We start from the raw sequence: 19,587 nt of genomic DNA on the forward strand, positions 1-19,587 counted from the left end.
GAAGGGGCATTGAATACAGAACTGTTAAAAATAAGTAGGGCATACAAAATATTGTATTACTGCTATAAGAAGCAAGAGACTAAAATAAATTTACCAAGAACAATAAGGACATTTACATGGCTCTTAAGTATACACAGTCCAGAAAGTTTAAGATTTTTGCTTCATGTTTTTGCATAGGTTTCTGAAAATTTTTCCTCAGATAGCAAATGCTGAATGTGTAATGAGAAAGAGAAAGGTAAATAGGAATACGCGCTTTGGGGGTATGATGAGTTGGCACATTAAAAAATACCTACAGGAGTACTTTGTCAAAAATATTAGGAGAGAATTTGTCAGAAATGTTGGGGGAGAAAATGATTCTTACTAAGGAAATTACTCTTTTGGAACACAGGATCTAAACTGCCCAAACATATCACAGCTTTACTACGTTTAATGTTACTGCCTCAAAAAATTATGAGAAAATGAAACCGAAATCTAAAAATTGTAATTGACGTACTGGATAACAGAGAAGATAAAAGAAGTGGAGGTGGGATCTTTAGAAAACAGAAGTGACAAATAAAGAAACAAGTGAAATTAATGGGAAATGCACGCAGAATACTGCATTAAGAGAAATTAGGTTTTTAAAGGTATGCAGGAATTGAGCAATTTATGTACTTTTGGAATGAAGGATAATTGTTAAAAATAATAAACATATGGATACTGCATTAAAATAAATATCACTATGGTTTGCTTTTTTAATGTATAGGTACCTATATGAAGGTTTTGACTAGAACTGAATAAGATGGTTAAAAAAATAAATAAAACTTTAAAAGCACATGCCACAATGTTAGCATATGGTTGGTTATGCACTTTTCCCTGCCCCAAATCCTCGTCCCTTACCCTTACGGAGCTACAAACCAGGACCAACACATCTCACCACCTGTTTCCTACAGACCACATCTTCATGTCTGCTTCATAACCTACCTACATCTCTACGGTTTCCCAAGTTGTTTCTTCTACTTCTGCAATGATTAACACTCCCCTGCAAATACCTTTCCCTAAGCTCCTTCTACCCAACACAGAAATGCATTTCCTTTTGCAATATGCACTGCAGATTTTCTTCATATGCACACTAAATGAAAAAACGTAAGTCATCAAATTAATCCTCAGAATGGATTGGTCTAAAGTGAGAAACATTTACCTTAATTTCAAGTGGAATATCAAGGAACGGATCAAATGTATCTGAAACTCCTTTGCATTTCAAGCATTTTACTGAAAAATAGAAAATGATTAATTTAAGACATGCAGAACAAATATATTCACATAGAGCATACACATGAATGCAGACTACAGTAAATTACAATGGCAATTTCTTCCAATAAAAGCCACAGTATGTCATCAGTTTCTGAAACAGAAAAGCTTTAAAGCATTGCTCATGGACAAAGAGCAAAACAAAATTGATATTAACACTGTTGCAAAGAGGGGTAGAGCACTGCTACACCACAGACTACTTGAGTTTGAGCAGTGTCTCATGTACTTGTGTAACAGCTGATCTGGGGGAATGAGCGGACGTTGTTGGCTCATCCAAAGGGAGGGAGGGAGGGATGCAGCTCTAGATTGTCTCAAGAGTGACACCTAGCAACAGCACTAGGCATTACTTACTGTAGTTCAAGTTAACCAAAACCACTATGTCATACTACTTAGCATCACTAAAGCCCAAGGGAATTCATCATGTAGAGACATGTTTTCCCTTGCTGGACAGCAACAGTAGGCTGGGAATAGCTGCCAAGGCTGGGGCGGGTGTACCCAATGGGGAGGTGGAAAGTCACCTTCCAAGACCAGCAAGCTGGCCCACTCCCCATCACCTAATCTCACTGGGGAAGGGAAGGAAAGGGCAAGGCAGATTGTGAATTCAAGGCAGAAATCCCCAGCCCGGGGATGCCAAAAATCTGAAGGAATGCATACTGGGGAGAAAAAGTACACACGGCAGCCAAAAAGAATTAACAGTTTGTTCACCTGGACACAATCCCACTTTCTTTTATCTCGAATTAGTGAAACACAAAGATATGCTGCCACATGCAAAGAAAACATGCGCTGTGCCAAGTCCCTCCTTATTTCTGGAACCTGCCACTTCCTAAACATTTTCAACCAAATGTCCTGATAAAGAATTAATTTAGCATCAAAAGACAAAAAATGCAATACACATTCACTTTTCCTCAGGTACTCGAGACCCAGGAGGTCATTATTAATGCTAGGCAGATGTGTGTTAAGGATCCCACAAATTTTAGATTTTTGTTTTTACCCACAAGTACTTATATTTTAATCTCGTTATTCCTGCTGCTGGCGATCTTGTCAGCACCCTGTACACAGTTTCTAGGCAAAACAAGCTTGTAAATATTGCTTTAAAACTATAAAACATTTTCTTTTTATTAAAATGAGACAAATTACAAGTTTTGAATATGTGGTGTAATTCTGATTTTATGCCAAATAATTCTGACATTGAGACTTTTGTGAGTAGTATTCAGAAACAGCAGTTTTGGTCCATTTCCAATCCCTAAATTACCCTGAACATTCAGACATTCATTCAAGATCAACAGTCATGTGCACTGTACAACATTACATACGCAGAAATGCCATACAGCATTTTATGTCAAAGCTGTAGTTGGGAAACTAGTTTATGATCAGCCACAAACCATTTTGACTCAACAAAATCATGCAAATAGATCATGCACCTGTGTAAACTGGATCTCTGCAGCGATAACCATCTGTCTTTACAGGTCAGCTCTTTCAGACAATGTTTCTATAAATTAAACAGTTCAATACAAAAATTTAACAAGTACACTGTTAAACATACCTCGAGATCTAAGGTAACCTCCAAAGATTTGATATACTAAGGTAGTTGCCTGAGTCTCTCTATCCAACCTATGAAAATAAAAGCAAACAAGTTTATTAACACATGCCAGTGAGTCAAGCTACAAAGAGAACAGCTTAAGACAGTTATTTACATAGGAAAAGAAACTTTACTGTACAAAAGGTCAATGTGCAGTTCTAGGAATTACATTCTTGCTATAGGTTTCAAAATTTAGACTAAACTGCAAAAATCACAAGCACCACATAATTAACAGTGCCTACAAAGTCTATTAACTGTTGCAATCCTTCAGCATTTCCTGTTACACCTACTGCTGGCACTCACCCTGCCTGCACCCTTTACCTGGTTCCAAGGAACACAAAAGAAATACAAATATCAGTAGAAGGCACAGATAATTCTAGAACCACTAAATTTCAATATACCTGGAATTTAACAAGCATTACACACCATCTTTCCTTGAAATGCTCAATACTTTTTGATTTGGTACACACAAACCCCTTGTTGTATGTGCTACACAAACATAGCACTGTATAGCAACTTCCCAGCCTCAACGTCTATTAATTACATGAAATACAATATGAACCATTTTACACTTCACTATGCCCTCAAACAAGCAAGCAACACAACCTTGGACTGCAATCCCAAAAGTTCACAAATTCCACAGTCCTCTTGAAAATGAATTGAATTTGAGTTTCTTTAATTAGCCTCCTATTGCTTCAGTGAAACTGAGTAACTGCCATCATTCTACCACTTCTGTTAAACAGGATAACCGTCAGTCGAGATACTCCATTTAAACAGTTTCACATCTGGAATCTCTTTAGCAACTTACTTCTAATTAAAATTGATAGCCATGCTCCTCCTCCCTTTAGTGCTGCTGTTACAGTTTTGTGCCTCACTCCTTTTCTGTTGCAAACACACAGTACAGTTTGGTGCCGAGCATCCTATTCCTCATTTCTTTCGCTTGTAAAACACACAACTGGTCATGGACATAATCTTTTTGAGAACTGTGTCAAGAAATAAATTCCTCTTGCAAGGTTTTCACATGCAGGGCAGAAAAACTATGAAGAAGGACACGTATGAAATGTCTGGATATACAATTTTAAATACAGTAACTTACTTGCTATTGATTACAGCCAGAAAGTACTCCCAAATTGAAAACTGGCCCCAAAAAAGGTTTTAATGTCGCTTATCAAAATACCCCTTCTGCTGATCCCCAAAGTGTGCCATGCAATATGTGCAAGTGTCGCACATCAGCACTGATGCTGGAGGCTGCCTATTCCTGTTCTAGGCGATTACCTTTTCCTATTCCTGTTCTAGGCGATTACCTTTTCCTATTCCGCCACTAAACAAGAGCACCCCCCTACCTCCAAGGTCTATACACAATAAGATCTTCACTCTGCAAATTAAATTACAACGAAAATATTATGTCCCTTTACATCATTCCAGTTGGCGTTCTCAGATCTTTCCAATTAACACCCCTATCAAAGTCCTGCTGCTTCAACCCTCATCGTCGGTTAACTGGCCAGTAATGCTGGCATATATTATTAAACACTCCACTGTCAACACAATCTAAAAGCCTGACTTAGTACTAATGCCTTCCAACTATTACAGTGATAAACTAAATGCCTCATTGGCTTACTACAAAATACTGCTAACCATCACTGTATTTGAAGTTTTGCCTGGCCAGCTGCTAAAAGTTTCTATTTTTTCGCCATGAAATATGGATGGATTTTTTGTATGCTTTTTGCCTCCAACTATCTGCTGGCCATCAGCTCATGATCAAATCCATTTGTTTCTGTAGCCAGTCTTGGGGGCAATCATTCTCACAGGCATCAAGGGTTTCTATTAAGCCCTATGCCTGCTTTGGTTTGGTGGCTGACATGGATACTTGCGTCACTACAAGGGCCTAGTCACCTGCACACGAAACCTCCCACCTCCAGGCTATCACCAGCCTGGTAAGCTAGGCCCATCTCCACAAATACAGCAATTTTGCTGCAGTGTGGCACTTAAGTACATTTTGCTCACCTCATCAATGGGGACCAGCAGAGAGGTAGTATTACTGATCAGTGACAGAAGTGTAGTTATGGTAGGGTGAAGGGGCCAGCCACCCCCACCCACAAAATGTTAGGGGGAGTGATTAAATCTCAATCGGGCTTTAGTACACATACTGGCATTTAGAAATATATGCCAGTGTTTCATTTGTGGTCAGTGTGATATCCCCTCTCTAGGCCAGTAATCAAGGAGCCTGAATCCTTACCCTGACAATGGAGAGGGACGTTCACTTGGAACAAAAATAGATACACACAGTATTTCCAGATGCAGCTCTCTACACCAAGCACAATTTCCCTTAAGAGCACAGAGGGAACACTCAGTCTGGGGTCTGGATTTCTCTCTCTAGGACCCCAAAGAGACTCCCTGCTGGCACAGCTGTAGAGTTGAGTCCTCAGATGAGTGCCCACGCCAAGTCCTCCAGTACCATCTCTGTGAAACCAGTGCTTCATGTCCCTGCTCCACGCAGCTGACACACGCTCTTAGTGATTTGATTCACACACACACCTACCTGGGAAAGGCTGGCACAGATTTACTAACTATGCCCCCCTTCTGCCCAGACTATAAGGTAGTTACAGTGCCACCATACACTCCAAAGCCAGCTACTCTAAAGCTCTTACAAGGGTACACAATTATACTGGTTGAAATTAATATCAATACCAATGACCACGCTTGACCAATGCAGTAAGGCTTTCAGGAGCAGCCTCAGAGTCACCAAACAGATGCATGTACTGTTAAAATATTTTCTAAAGGACCAGCCACAAAGATAAGTTTAAATAGTTTTAATTAAAACCACTTTAAAATACTAAATATTTAAACACCAGAATTTCAGTCACATGAAATATTAAAATAACACAGATGGAGAGCCACACAGATACAGAAACAATACTCAACTAATTTCACTATATTTTCCTGACTGATCTAAAAAATTACTATTCCCTGGTCACTTACAAGAGCAAGGCAAGATGAAGTAGGTGAGGGATCCTTCTATGGCAGGTTTCAAAAACAGAGTGCACCGAGACTTCAGTTTCATCTAGTATTAAAATCATCATTTTCAACACAAGCATCTGTACAAATCAGTTTGATATACAAATAAAATTCTTTACAACACTCCAAGCTAGCTATACTGGCATTTTACACATCCACTGCTCTATTTCTCCTAACATAGCTGGCAATACCTCACATTGTCGGAGTCGGAACTGAAGCACTGCAATGCTCTTTGTGCGGTATAAACTGTTCAAGGAGTGGAAATTTTTTTTTCTGCTTCTCTGTAGCCCCAGATCAAGAGGTGGCACTGGGCACAAAAAATGGTAAACTACACCTCAGAATGTCCCTACCTGACCCTGCGTCTGGGAGCAGGGAATAGATCAAGGACTCTGGTGCAATATCACATTGCTGCCATGAGTGGTGTCTTTTTCTACTATGACTCATCGACCCATCTATCCTCCATGCGCTTGAGACAGTCTGGAAGCAGACATGTAATGGGGACATGCTGCCATATTTTCCAACCTCCATGGTGACTCAGTCAATGCCCCTTACCTATTCCCTTTTAAGACCACACCCCTTATATGCCCCTAGCCTCCTCCAAGGATTGACTGCAAGGTGTGTGCAAATGCGTGCCTTCCCCCATGATGGACACACCCATCTTTCACTGCCTATGCCTGTCACCTGAGACACTAATCAAACAAGGATTGCTTGGCCATACTTAGGACTTCATCCCTCTATGCCATATCTAGTAAGTGCACTACAATGCTTGAATACTTTTAATCTGGGTACACGACTCAACTTAGGCTTTCATCTAGTCAAATCAGTGATCTTCTCCTTTAAGTTTCTAATACCACTGCAGTGAACACTTCTGAATGTTAGGACCCCAAACTAACTAAAATATTTGAACTCTATGATCATCTCTGGAAATTTACTAGTTAGTGCAAAATGACAAAAAATACACTGAATCCACAGACATTGCCAACATCCTGGCAGACAGGTTCAGTGCAAACTTCTTCCCCCCAAATGAGCAAATGACTATCCCAACAGAGTGTAGCCTCCCTGACATCACAGATGCAGAGGTGAGAGCTGCCCTCTCCAAAGCAAAAAAAACACAGCATCAATGGGACCGGACGGTGTCCCGGGCTGCGTTTTATACGAGCTCCAAGAAGAACTGAACCCTTACTTAAAATCACTGTTCAGTCTCAGCCTTACAACAGGATATGTACCCAAAGAATGGCGTACAGCAACAGTGGTCCCACTCCATAAAGGTGGTGCCACAACGGACCCCGGAAACTATCGCCCTATAAGCCTAACTAGCCTGGTCTGCAAAGCTATGGAGCGTATCATCATGGAACTCAAACAAAGACACTGGGAACCTCCAAACACTGGATCCTACCCAATTCGGCTTTGTTAAAGGCAGATCTTGCCTCTTGAACCTGGTCAATTTCTTTGAAACAGTCACCAAGGCCATAGACTAAGGGAAGGTAGTCCAGACAGCCTACCTTGACCTTGCAAAAGCTTTCGACACAATACCCCACTCGGGCATCATAAATAAGCTCACCAGCTTAAATATCAACCCCTATGTCACAAGATGGGTTGCAAACTGGCTTAGAGATAGAACCCACATGGTCAGAACTGCAGGTGCCATGTCAGACTCTAAACCAGTTACAAGTGGCGTCCCACAAGGCTCAGTCCTGGGACCTCTCTTGTTTGGTATATATTTCTCTGAGGTACAGGCTAACACAGGAGGACTATGGCTGACAAAGTTTGCAGATGACTGCAAACTGGGGGCCATAATCGACTCGCCGGCTGACACAAGCATCCTCCAAAAAGGTCTCACAGAGATGGATAACTGGTGCCAGAGCCATGGCCTAAAGCTAAATGTCAAAAAGTGCATAGTCATCCCCTTTGGAAAAAACACAGTGCCCACAAATTACCACATAGGTGGTAATCCATTAAGTACGGAAGAAGTAATTAGGGATTTGGGGACCCAAGTACATTGCAATCTCTCCTTTGACAATCACATTGCCAAAGTGGTTAGAAAGACATTCTATATAGCCCACCTCATCACGAAGGAGTTCACATCTAGATCAAGAAAGGTCATTGTGCCCCTCTACTCATCATGCCCATAATTGAATACAATGCCCCATTTGGGATGTACCTTACCAGACACCTGCTACAACTAGAAAGACCCCAAAAGTACCTCACTAAGAGGATCAAGGGACTCAAACAGATGCCCTACGCAGTTAGGCTAAAGAAACTCCAACTCTACTCAGTTGCTTACCGCCTACTCAGAGGCGATCTGTGCCTGACGTATAAAGCCATGTCCAACCCAGAATTAATGGACATGCTCCACCTCAAGAAATCCAAATCCATCAGAACTACAAGCTCCAGTGACTTGAACCTCAGCACAGAAATAAATAGAACATGCTGGAGGGACAGATTCATATCCCAGAGTCTCCCCTCACTCTGGAACAAAATCCCAATCCATGTCAGGCAAGAGCCCTTCAATGACCCTCTTCAAGAAGAATCTTGATGTTTGGATGGGAGATCGTAAATTTACCCCTGGGATCTCTTGTGTGTCACTGCTAGACAGAGGCATGGAAAACTAACCTTAAATGGGCTATCTTCTGTGACCTACTATACAGAGGCACAGTCAACTAATCTAAGAAGGGTGGCGAAAGCCAAATACACTCTGGCTAGGCTTGTAAATGCCCTAGGGCAGATAGCCTAGTATCAACCTATGAACCTATATTAGCAGTCCCCATGCAGCGTTAGCATAAGCAAGCAAATCCCAGTCCCACCTAAAAATGTGCATTGATCTTGCAGTACCCAACAGAACCAAATATAATGGGAATTTCAAAAATTAAAAATTATTTTTGTAATCCAACAGCATAAATAAGCTCTGTAACAAAAGAAAAAAGTTCCCAAGTCTTATAATAAATCTAACACTACTCGCATTAAAGACTATTAAAAAGGATCTGCAAAAAACTAAACTATCAGGAAGACTAACACAAAACATGTTAAAACTAGCATCTGAAGCCAAGGATAAGAATAAATCTTTTGTCAATTACACAAGGAAATTAAAAACAAAATAAATAACCAGCAACGTTCTGATGTAATCCAAAAATCACACACCATCACTAAAGATATAACTGATATACTGGCAGATCAACTCAGAGCAAACTCGGTTCAAACTTCATCCCAGAAACAGTTTAAATTTCCACAAATCCCCAGAATCTCTTACACCCCCCAAATTAACACTCACCATGTTACAAGTGTGCACTAAAACTCTAAATATACCACCTGGCTCCATGGTACAAAGTCATGGAGATAAGATCTTAACTGAATATCCCAGACAGCCACAAACAAATCTCATCCACAGAAGCTCACAAAGTTGCAGAGGTAGCAATGTAAAGCCTTCCCTTTCAAACTATATCCTAATGAAATGCAGTCAGCCACTTTGATAAGGCGGATTTAGGCATTGGCCTTCCCAATCGGGCCTTTGCAAAGGAAGCTAACAATTGTTTAGACCTTCTGATGGAGGTTGTTCTACGTAAACAAAACCGGATTCAATTTTCCAATGCCACCTTAGGCACAAAAGGCAGGATCTATTCAGAGAGATATCCAAGTCCTTACGAAAAGCCAAATATGGAGAATAGCTGACGCATGGAATAGACTACCAAATTACATTAAAGCAAGCACTAGTTTAGATATTTTTAAGAACAGGCTGGACACTTATTATGGGAACAGGTGTTTTGGTATATTGGTAAGCTAGAAGGGCATTAATGCCCGTGCTTGAAATATCTGTATGTATGTATGGAGGCACTGAAAATAAAGCCTGCAGCTCTGACATGTCTGGCCAAAATAAGAGCCACCAGAAAAAGAGTTGCAAGACAGAAACTTCAAGGGAACTGTTGCAGAAGGCATAAAAGGTGGTACAACAAGCACATGAAGCATAAAAGTTAAATCCCAAGGGAAGGATAGGGTCCCAGACAGAGGCTCACAATAAAAAGATGCCTCTGAGAAAGGCCTTTGAAATCTTCAATGTCACCACAGACATCATCTTTGCCAGTGTGAACGTTAGAAATAGCCACTAACTGCACTGTACTCATTCACTCCAATGGAGCTCAGGAAGTTTGCACTGAAACTTCCAATGGGCGGAGCCTAAGCCTTTTGATAAAAAGTTATGTCCTCATATTTCAAAGAAATGTTCATATCACTGGAACCACAGGGGTTACGAAAGAAGAATAAATGGCAAACTCAAACACAAACTATTTTTATAGTGGTAATATTCTTTAGGTTCTATGCCTTAAACTGAATGTTATAAATCACAGTAAACACAGTAATTATAACATTTGTAATATTTTGTAAATTTAACTTATTCACTCCAGTGGAGCTCAGGAAGTTTGCACTGTAACTTCCAATGGGTGGAACATGAGCTTTTTCACAGAATCAAATTGTGTCCTCACATTTCAAACAAATGTTCCTATCTCTGGAACTATAAGGATTATGAAAGAAGTATAAATGGCAAACTTTTCAGCGCAAACAATTTTTGTAGTGATAGTATTCTTTAGGTTCTAGGTCTTAAACCAAATTTTATGTCACAGTAAACACTATTACATTTGTAATATTTTGTAAACAACTTACAATAGCTCAACAACCACTCAAGTTACACAAATACTGTTAGCAGCATTTTATTCATTAGCTGAGAGCTTTCATATGATTCAAAGGAGTTCTGTGTTACTTGGTTGAGTATTTAGAAAAATGTGAAAATTATACCTATATAAAATTAATATCATAAAAACCGTTAATATCTACTTACCTGCACTAGAGACCCAGCTCAAATATTAATACAATTGAGTTTGCCATTCTGTAAGCTTTAAGGTGAAATCTTTTAAAAAAAATTGTACATAGCATGGTTTTGAAATTATTGATGCAAATATTAACAAGCAATATTTGATGCCTAGAGGCGTCGGTAGCAGTTAAAACTGCATATGTACCTGGAGGAGTCACTCGGATGTAACAAGTTAGAGGAATAACTAGACCATAATAAAACAGGTCAGCAAGGAAATAAAGGACAGCCTTCAAAGATGCTGAAAAGGGATCCAGCCCTTTAGAAGAAGCCCAAAAAGTGAAGCGTATCTACTTGCTGGCAAACTGTGTATAGATTATTTCTGAGAAGTTGTTAAAATGTCAACCACTATCATTGAAAGCTTGGGGTCGTTCACCATCAGGGGAAATGGGGAAACCATTAAGTTAGTTTGGGAGTCCGGAGGTTGGTTCATACGTGTGTACTAGGATAATGGCCCTGAAACCTTTACAAGCCTAACCCACAGAAGTGCCCTCGCATTGTGCCGCCCGATGTTAGCTTCCAGTGCCTCTATCAAGTACAGCCACTGGAGTGATCCCTGGGGTGAACTTTCTATTTCACATCCACTCATCTAGATTTCTCTTGAAGGGGGCGGAGCTTAAATGGCCAACTGAGAGCAGTGAATTTTGAGAGCTCCATAAACTAGTATAATAATAAAGGAAAATATTATTTTCAAGTTTAAAATGTTAAAAATCTATCAACTACTAAATTACATAAATATCAATTTTGGTGGAGATGTACAAAAATGTTCCCGTCAAGTAACATGGAGATGCACTGAGTGAATATGAACAACTTAATGAATTCTCATCCAGATGCTGCTTTGAAAAAAACTGCAATTGAGGACATCTACCTTACAGGAACTATCGTTGAAGATGGCTTTAAAAATGACTTAGAAAACCTCAAATTAAATTCTCAAAAACAAACATACTCTTAAGGAAATATTACAGCAATACCATACAAAAATAACAACTTTCCCCTGATGGTGAACGACCCCAAGCTTTCAATGATAGTGGTTGACATTTTAACTTCTTCTCAGAAATAATCTATACACAGTTTGCCAGCAAGTAGACATTGAAGGGAGACTCAAAGCAGAAGAATTTCAAAAAGAATTTCTGCTTAACAAAATAGATGATGTAGAAAACAAGGAAAGGAGAAACATAAGGATCTTTGGTCTGCCTGAAAACACTGAAGGTGAAGACATCTCATTCTTAACCTGGATTCCTGAATTTTTAGACTTGAAAGAGGGACTTTCATTTGGAATTGAAAGGGCGTACAGAGCACTAAGGAAACCTGCTTCTAACTCAAACACTCCACCTAGATCCATAGTTATAACATTTCTTTCATTTCTGGACAAGGAACTAATATTAAAAACTGCTTGCAGAAAATCACTCTTAAAATACAATCAAAGCCTGATCAAGTTTGACAATGATTATACTTCCAGAATACTAGAAGAAAGGAAAAAAGTCCAGCAAATAAAAAGTACAGTTGTGTACACTTACCATAAATGTAGATGTTCGAGTGTCTTCACTGTTGCAGTCATCACTGTAGGGTTCTCCCCTGCCGACAGGCAGTCCTTGGTCGGCCAGAATCCCAAAGTCTGGCTCCGGCATCGGCTGCTCAGCCATGCTCCCTGACGTCAGTGCGTCAGGAGTACAAAGCTGGCAGCCGACGCCATGTTCTCCAGTTTTTCTTGCCCCAGATGTTAGGTGTCCAAAAATGGGTCTAACCCCATACCCTTTGCAAATACACCTCAGAAGAAGGGTGAAGTAGGGAACCACACAAAAGAAAGAGTAAGAGGGGACAGGAGGGAGGGAGGGTAACCCAGACTGCAACAGTGAAGACACTCGAACATCTACATTTATGGTAAGTGTACACAACTGTACTATGTTCATCGTGATTCACTGTTGCAGTCATCACTGTAGGGTTGAATCCCAAAGCAGAAGAAAAGGGAGGTGGTCATAAAGTAGAGGGGGCGGCTAGAAGGCCCTGCAAGACTGCAGAAGCAAAGCCTGCCCTAGAGTAGAGAGGTAGATTGTAGTGCTTAGAAAAAGTATGCACCGAACTCCAAGTTGCAGCTTCCAAAATGTCTTTGGTAGGTAACTCCCCTAAGGAAGGCAGCTGAAGTAGCAGCAGCCCTGGTAGAGCGAGTCCTAATACTTCCTGGGATTTGCTTTCCATGGTGAGAGTAACAAAATCTGATTCCATGAGTGATCCATTTAGAAATGGTCTGTTTTGAAATGGCTTTGCCTTGGGAATTTGAAGCGGCTTTGCCTTGGGAATTTGAAGCATAAGAAACAAACAATTGCTCTGTTTTCCTGATACTCTTGGTTCTATAAAAGGTAAAAACGAAGTTGTCTGTGTATATCCAAGGAATGCAAGATCCTTTCCCCCCTATTTTGAGGATTGGAGAAAAAAGTTGGCAGGTGAATAGTTTGATTTAAAGCCACTTTGGAAACCACCTTAGGCATGAAAGTAGGATTAGTCCTTAAAGACACCATGTCTTGGTGAAAAATAATATAAGGTTCCACAGCCATGAGTGCTTGCAACTACGAAACTCTCCTGGCTGAAGTCAAAGCTAACAGGATGGCTGTCTTCCATGATAAAAACTTGATGTCAGATGTGGCAGCAGGCTCAAAAGGAGGTAGAGTGAGTTTTTCCAAAACATAGTTGAGATCCCAGGCAGGAATGAGTGGTGATCTAGGGGGCCTTAAATTCTTAGCTCCTCTGAAAAATTGTCTCATGAGTTAGTGGGAAAAGATTGGAGGGTCTGTATTATAATGTGCAGAGATAGCGGAGGCATGTATCTTTATGGAAAAGGAGAGACCCTTATGTAACAGGTCTGTCAGGTATAGTAAAATCAGAGGAATATTAGGAGTAAGAGGATCCGAATCCTGATCATGCATCCAGGTGCAAAATCTTTTCCATTTTCCTGCATAAGATTTTCTAGTGCTAGGGTGTCTGGCTTCTAAAATGACATCCATAACCTGTTTTGGGAAGGAGAGGATTAATCATAGACCCTGAATTAGCCAGGCTGCGTGTTTTGACATGAGAGTGCAGAACCTGACCCTGGTGTTGGGACAAAAGATTTGGAGTCTGAGGTAAAACCCAAGGGGGCTCCTGTGAAAGATTCATCAGTGTTGGGTACCAAAATTGTCGAGGCCAATTTGGGGCCAGTAAAATTATCGGGCTTGTCCTGCTTGATCTTTAATACCCGTGGAAGTAGAGGTAGAGGCGGGAAGGCATACCCAGAGAGGTTTCTCCAACTGAATGATAGTGCATCCACTTTCCATGCTAGCTCGTGGAATGTCCTTGTGCAAAAAATCCATAATTGATGGTTGAGGGGGGGATGCAAAAAGATCTATGTGCGGGCAGCCCCAGACTGCTGTAATCATCTTGAATATTTCGGTGTCCAGCACCCATTCGTGTGGGTCTGACAGGTTCCTGCTCAGTCTGTCTACCAGAATGTTTTGTTTCCCTGGTAGGAACTGAGCTCATAGGTCCACTTTGCAAGCTTGAGCTGTGTTCCATAGAGTCATGGCTAGTCTGCAAAGGGGGTAGGAGTGTGAACCCCCTTGCTTGTTTATGTACCACATAACTGTGGTGTTGTCTGTCCGTATCAGTAGTTGCCCTGGTTGTAAGAAGATCCATGAAGGCCAAGACAGCGTTCTGAACAGCTAACATTTCCTTTAAATTGATATGCAGGTGCTTCTGATCCTTTGTCCAAAAGCCTTGCAGACATTTTCCCTGCAAATGGGCTCCCCATGCGTAATCTGAGGCGTCCGTGGTTAGTATCTGGCTGGAGGCAGACTGAAGGCTTTCCCTTTGTTGTGAATACATGCCTTGGTCCACCAAAGGAATTCCTTTTGTAGACCAGGCAGGACGGTGATCTGTGTGTCTAGACTGTGGCAATGCTGGGACCATACACTTTTTAGGTACCACTGTATTTTTCTCATATGTAGTCTTGCATATGGTATGAGAAGGATGCAAGAGGCCATGTAACCCAATGCCTGCAGGAATTTCCTTGCAGATAGCTGAGTTAGTGACGCCAAGGTTTTGAAAGTTGAAGCCAGCTGTAATTGTTTTTCGGATGTCAGAAATGCCATCTGGGTTGTTGTGTTTAGAAGAGCACCCAGAAAAGTTATCTGTTGTGATGGTGTCAAATTTGACTTTATGTTCACAGTGAATCCCAGGAACTTTAGAAGACTCTGAACAAATTCTAGATGCTGGAGTAAGACATCCTTGCTGTCTGCTTGAATAAGACAGTCGTCCAGATAAGGGTAAATGTGAATTCCCTTGAATCTGCAATAAGCTACTACTGGTGCCAGGCATTTGGTGAAGACCCTGGGTGCAGTAGGCAATCCAAAGGGCAGCACAGAGAATTGGTAATGCCTCGAGACGGCCTTGAACCTGAGGTATTTTCTGCACTCCTGTCTGATAGGAATGTGTAAATAAGCCTCCTTTAAACCCAATGTTACCAACCATGCATTTTTGCTCAACATTGGCAGTAGCTGCTGCAGAGTAAGCATCTTGAATTTTGGTATCTCCAGGAAAGAGTTCAAGACTGACAGATCCAGGATGGGTCTCCATGAATTTTGCTTTCTGGGGACTAGAAAGAGCCTCGAGTAAAAACCTTGCCCCATTTCTGAAAGTGGAACCAGTTCTATGGCCCTCATAGCCATGAGGGCTTCCACCTGGTTTAAGGCCTCTGACCACTGGTGTTTTGGTAGGTCCGGCCATCAGTTTGGTCTTGGTAGGGTATGAAAGTGGAATTTGTAACCTCTTGAAACCACATCCAGAACCCACTTGTCTTGGGTTATGCAAGTCCAATTTAGGTGAAAGAGAGAGAGAGTTTTCCTCCGAGAGGGGCTTCCAGGAAAGAAGTTCTTGCAGCCCAGCAGGGAGAGTCATTGAGCCTGTTTTCTATGAGTTTGAGGCTCGTCCTCTCCACCCCTAGGGGTGGAAGCAGTCCACTGCCTTGGTCTGTAGGAGGTCTGCATTTGGGGCCTTCCTCTGGAGCATCTATATCTACCCCTCTGAGGCCTGTCTGAATAGGGAAAGGACCAATTTTTTGTTGGCCAATTCCTACTAAATCTGGGGGGCTGCACTTGTAAGAAATCCTTAACAGTTTGCATGGATTTTGCCTTATCCTCCATTTTCTTTATCACCTCTTCAGCCTTAGATCCAAACAAAACATTATGCTGAACAGGTGCATCCAGTAACTTAGCTTTCACTTGATCAGGTTAAGTTTTGTTCCTTTAACCAAGCATGCCTTCTAATGACTGTGCCAGAGGCAGCAGCCCTACAAGAAGCTTCCAAGGCATCAAAACCACAGTGTAAACCATGCTTCCCTACTTGTTCAGTGGCATGCATCAAATCATGTAGTTCCTTATTATCTGCACATGCGGAAACGGAAGCTAGCTTTTGTTGCATAACAGACAGTAGAAATTGCTGGCATTTTACCATATGAAATTGACAGTTTAAAGCCCTAATTGATAAAGTTGCAGAAGTGTACACTTTTTTTCCCCATCTCTCTAAAGCTCTGGAATCCTTATCTGTCGGAATGGGGTTTTTAGCAGAAGCGGCCTTAACCCCCTTAGGGCCCTGATAAATGGTTTCAGGATCAGCAGTAAGATTCTTGAATAGGAACTGGTGAGAATCAGGGACCCTATAATATCTGTCAGGCTTAGCAGGGGCTGGAGGAAGAGAGTCAGGAGTTAAATTAGCCTCAGAGAAGGCATCATCCATAATATCCAAAATAGGAGGAATAGCCAGGGGTCTATGTTGGGGAAGAAGAAGAAAATCCCTAAGTCTTCTCTTAGATTCAGAGTACTCCTGTCCTTCCCAGTGAAAATGTTCCCACATTTCATGTAAAGTTTCCCCAAATGAAAAATCCTCAGGGGGAGAAGCTGAAGGAATGGATTCCTCAGCATCAGAATCCTCATAAGGAGGGAAAAAGTAATCCTGGTCAGAGGAAGACACTGAAGAAATAGATGCCTGATCAGAAGAGTCATAATCCAATTCCTGCCTTGGCCTTTTATCTGGTGGGGGATGTGAACCCCTAATCATGGTAAGTCCTCCGCCATCTTAAGTAACTGTTTTTGGGATTTGGGTCTCGGATCAGAAGAGGCCTGGACTGAAGTCTTAGATTTGGAAGGAGTCTTTGCCTTTGTCTTTGGCTTTGCCTTTATCAGAATATGTGTAGGCCTGAAAACCCCCTTGGACGCCGGTACCTGCACAGCGGCTCCGGACCCATCCGAGGGAACATTGTCCGAAGGTCCTGCAGCTGAAGTACTCAAAGGCCTAGTTGGCTCCTTGTGGGAGTCCGTTTCAGCAATCGGTTCCGAAATGGCCGACAGGGTCTGCGAAGGCACCTCACTGATGACGGCCGAACCAGAAGCTGGCTCTGCTTGTAAAACTTAGTCTGTTTTGGACCTCGGAGGCCTGTCTTTATCCTTGCATCGTTTGTGAACTCCGGTAGTCGGAAGCGTGTCCGACAACATTTTGTAATTAAATCGCCTACCGAAATAATGAAATGCAAAATCGTACCTTCGCTTAATCGTACGTTGGTTAAATCTAGCACAAAACCGACAACTAGCTACGTTGTGGTCAGGGCCTAAGCAAGGAATACAGTAAGAATGGAAATCCTTATGAGGTATTTGCTTCCCACAAGAAATACAATTATTAACTTTTTCTGACATCGGACTGGAGCAAGAAAAAAGTTTCCCCAACGGGGTACTTAGCTTTGAGTAGAAGAAGTCTTCGGACTGAAGTACGAAAAATTGTCAGGAGTCAGCAGACCGGCACTTGCGAACTGCTTTCACCACAAGGTAAGAAAGACTGGAGAACATGGCGTCGGCTGCCAGCTTTGTACTCCTGGCACACTGACGTCAGGGAACATGGCTGAGCAGCCAACGCTGGACCCAGACTTTGGGATTCTGGCCGACCGAGGACTGCCTGCCAGCAGGGGAGAACCCTACAGTGATGACTGCAACAGTGAAACACGATGAACATCTGCTGAAACAAAACAACATTAAAGCACAGCTGGCCTTTCCAGCCAAGATAAAAATACTTTTTCCCAATGGCATGAGAACCTTTAATGATTTAGAAGAAGCTACTATATTCATCAAAAACAACAGTGTCTATCCCAGAAGAAATGGAATGGATGGCCCCTACTCTTAAAAGAATAAAAGAAACAAATCATTGGACTGATGCTAGAAAGAAGAAACAAAAAACTGACTCCAAGATAGCTGTCCCAAAAAAAATAACTCTTAACATCTCTCAAAGTATCAACCGATATGGTACATCACTTGTCATCCGTTTTTATTTAAAAAAAAGGAGGGTTTCTTAAACAACTGAGAAACAGTAATATTTATTCAGAATGTTCAGACTCTAATAATTCTTCACAAAGGTAGGTCAAGATGGGTTACTAGTTACATTATATAAGCCAAACAAAGCAACATAATACAAATATTGAAGTTTCAATTCCCCTACTTGAACTCAATGAATAATTATCTTGTTCATTTTTCATTGATTTTACTTATAATTTAAATAATTAATTAAATAATTCAACAAGGTACCATTCATCAGAGTTTAGACTCAAATGTAACAAATTAACATCATACATAATAGCAGCAAAAGTAGAGTGTTTGAAAAAAAAGCTATCGTGGAAATTAACGCCTTCTTCAGTTAAAGTATGATTTAGAAATGTCATGTATATCCTGGTTAAATAATAGTAGCAAGATCTTAGTACAAATGTCATCATTACTCTATCTACACATAGTTAATATCAATTACGGCAGGTATCATAGCTTCGAGTGCTGCTTGATTAAGGCTGACATGGTGCGTGTGGATACAGCTGTTGTATGTTGCCGTTTCAGTCTCCAGAAATCTGTGGGTTGTGGCTTGTGATTGAGGTGTACTGATGCTTTTGTATTAGGAAGAGACATTTGGTGTTTTAGCCTGGATCCAAGGGAAGGGAGTGGATAAAACTGTGATGTGGGATATTTTGGCAGAGAATAGTTTGTTTATACATCTGCTGAGTGAGAGGTGGGAAGGCTGGAAGAATTGGTCATCTCTTGTGGCGGCTTGTTGGGAGTTTTTTTTTTTTTTATTTTTATCTGTTTGCACTCCGTTCTATTCCTGGCTGCTGCCTCACTGAAAGGGAGGGAATTTAGGGTTGAAGTTGCAGTGAAGTGAAGCTTTACTTCAGGTGCATTGCAAGCCTCTAGCATGCAGTACACAGACACACTAACAGAAACAGACTCTCCCGGGTTGCTATGGTAACGGAGACAGAATGACTATAATGCTCAAAGGCTCTGAGGAGCCTTAGAGATGATTCACGGCAATGAAGTTTTCGGTTAAAAAAAAAAAAAAAAAAAAAATTAATAAAGGGCTATTTTAAACCACATGTACACATATTTGATGGTCTCCCAACACTTCGTTTAGCTCATTAAGTTGATTCTTGATAAAAAAAAAATAAATAATAAGCGCAATTTTGTACTTAAAATGTATTTTGGTCCAAACACATTAAGGCCTTACATAAAAGTGGAAGTCTGAGTTACTGGGAAAGACCAAGAGAACCTGGTTTTGTGCAGTACCCTTTGCAGTGCTCTGGGAGGTGAGCTTGCTCGGACGTGTTGGGCATATGGGGATAGCTGATTCTAGGGGTGTTTGGGGCTGCCGGAAAGTGCTAGAGATTCATCAGATTTCCATTGTGGAAATATCTGTGGAAATGGAAGGTGTGTAGAGTGGTCCACTGGCAGAGTGGCCACTGCATGAACAGGCTGGCAAAATAGAACAGGACAAATATTGGTTTGGATATTTTATGAACAGC

At 41.2% G+C, this 19,587-nt stretch overlaps 1 protein-coding gene across 2 annotated transcripts in view; it reads right to left on the reverse strand.

The window, feature by feature from the left end:
- Positions 1-19,587, reverse strand: part of USP42 (ubiquitin specific peptidase 42) — an 815,107-nt gene that overhangs the window by 561,319 nt on the left and 234,201 nt on the right. For both annotated transcript variants that reach the window (XM_044089669.1, XM_044089668.1), the window contains exons 6-7: positions 2,831-2,898; positions 1,178-1,248 (exon numbers count right to left, since the gene is read on the reverse strand). In XM_044089669.1, the coding sequence (XP_043945604.1) occupies positions 1,178-1,248; positions 2,831-2,898 (139 nt within the window). The remainder of the gene's footprint in view (positions 1-1,177; positions 1,249-2,830; positions 2,899-19,587) is intronic.

The sequence above is a fragment of the Protopterus annectens genome, chromosome 12.part0 (genome assembly GCF_019279795.1).
Source record: "Protopterus annectens isolate FY-2018-M chromosome 12.part0, PAN1.0, whole genome shotgun sequence".
NCBI classification, from domain to species: Eukaryota; Metazoa; Chordata; order Ceratodontiformes; family Protopteridae; genus Protopterus; species Protopterus annectens.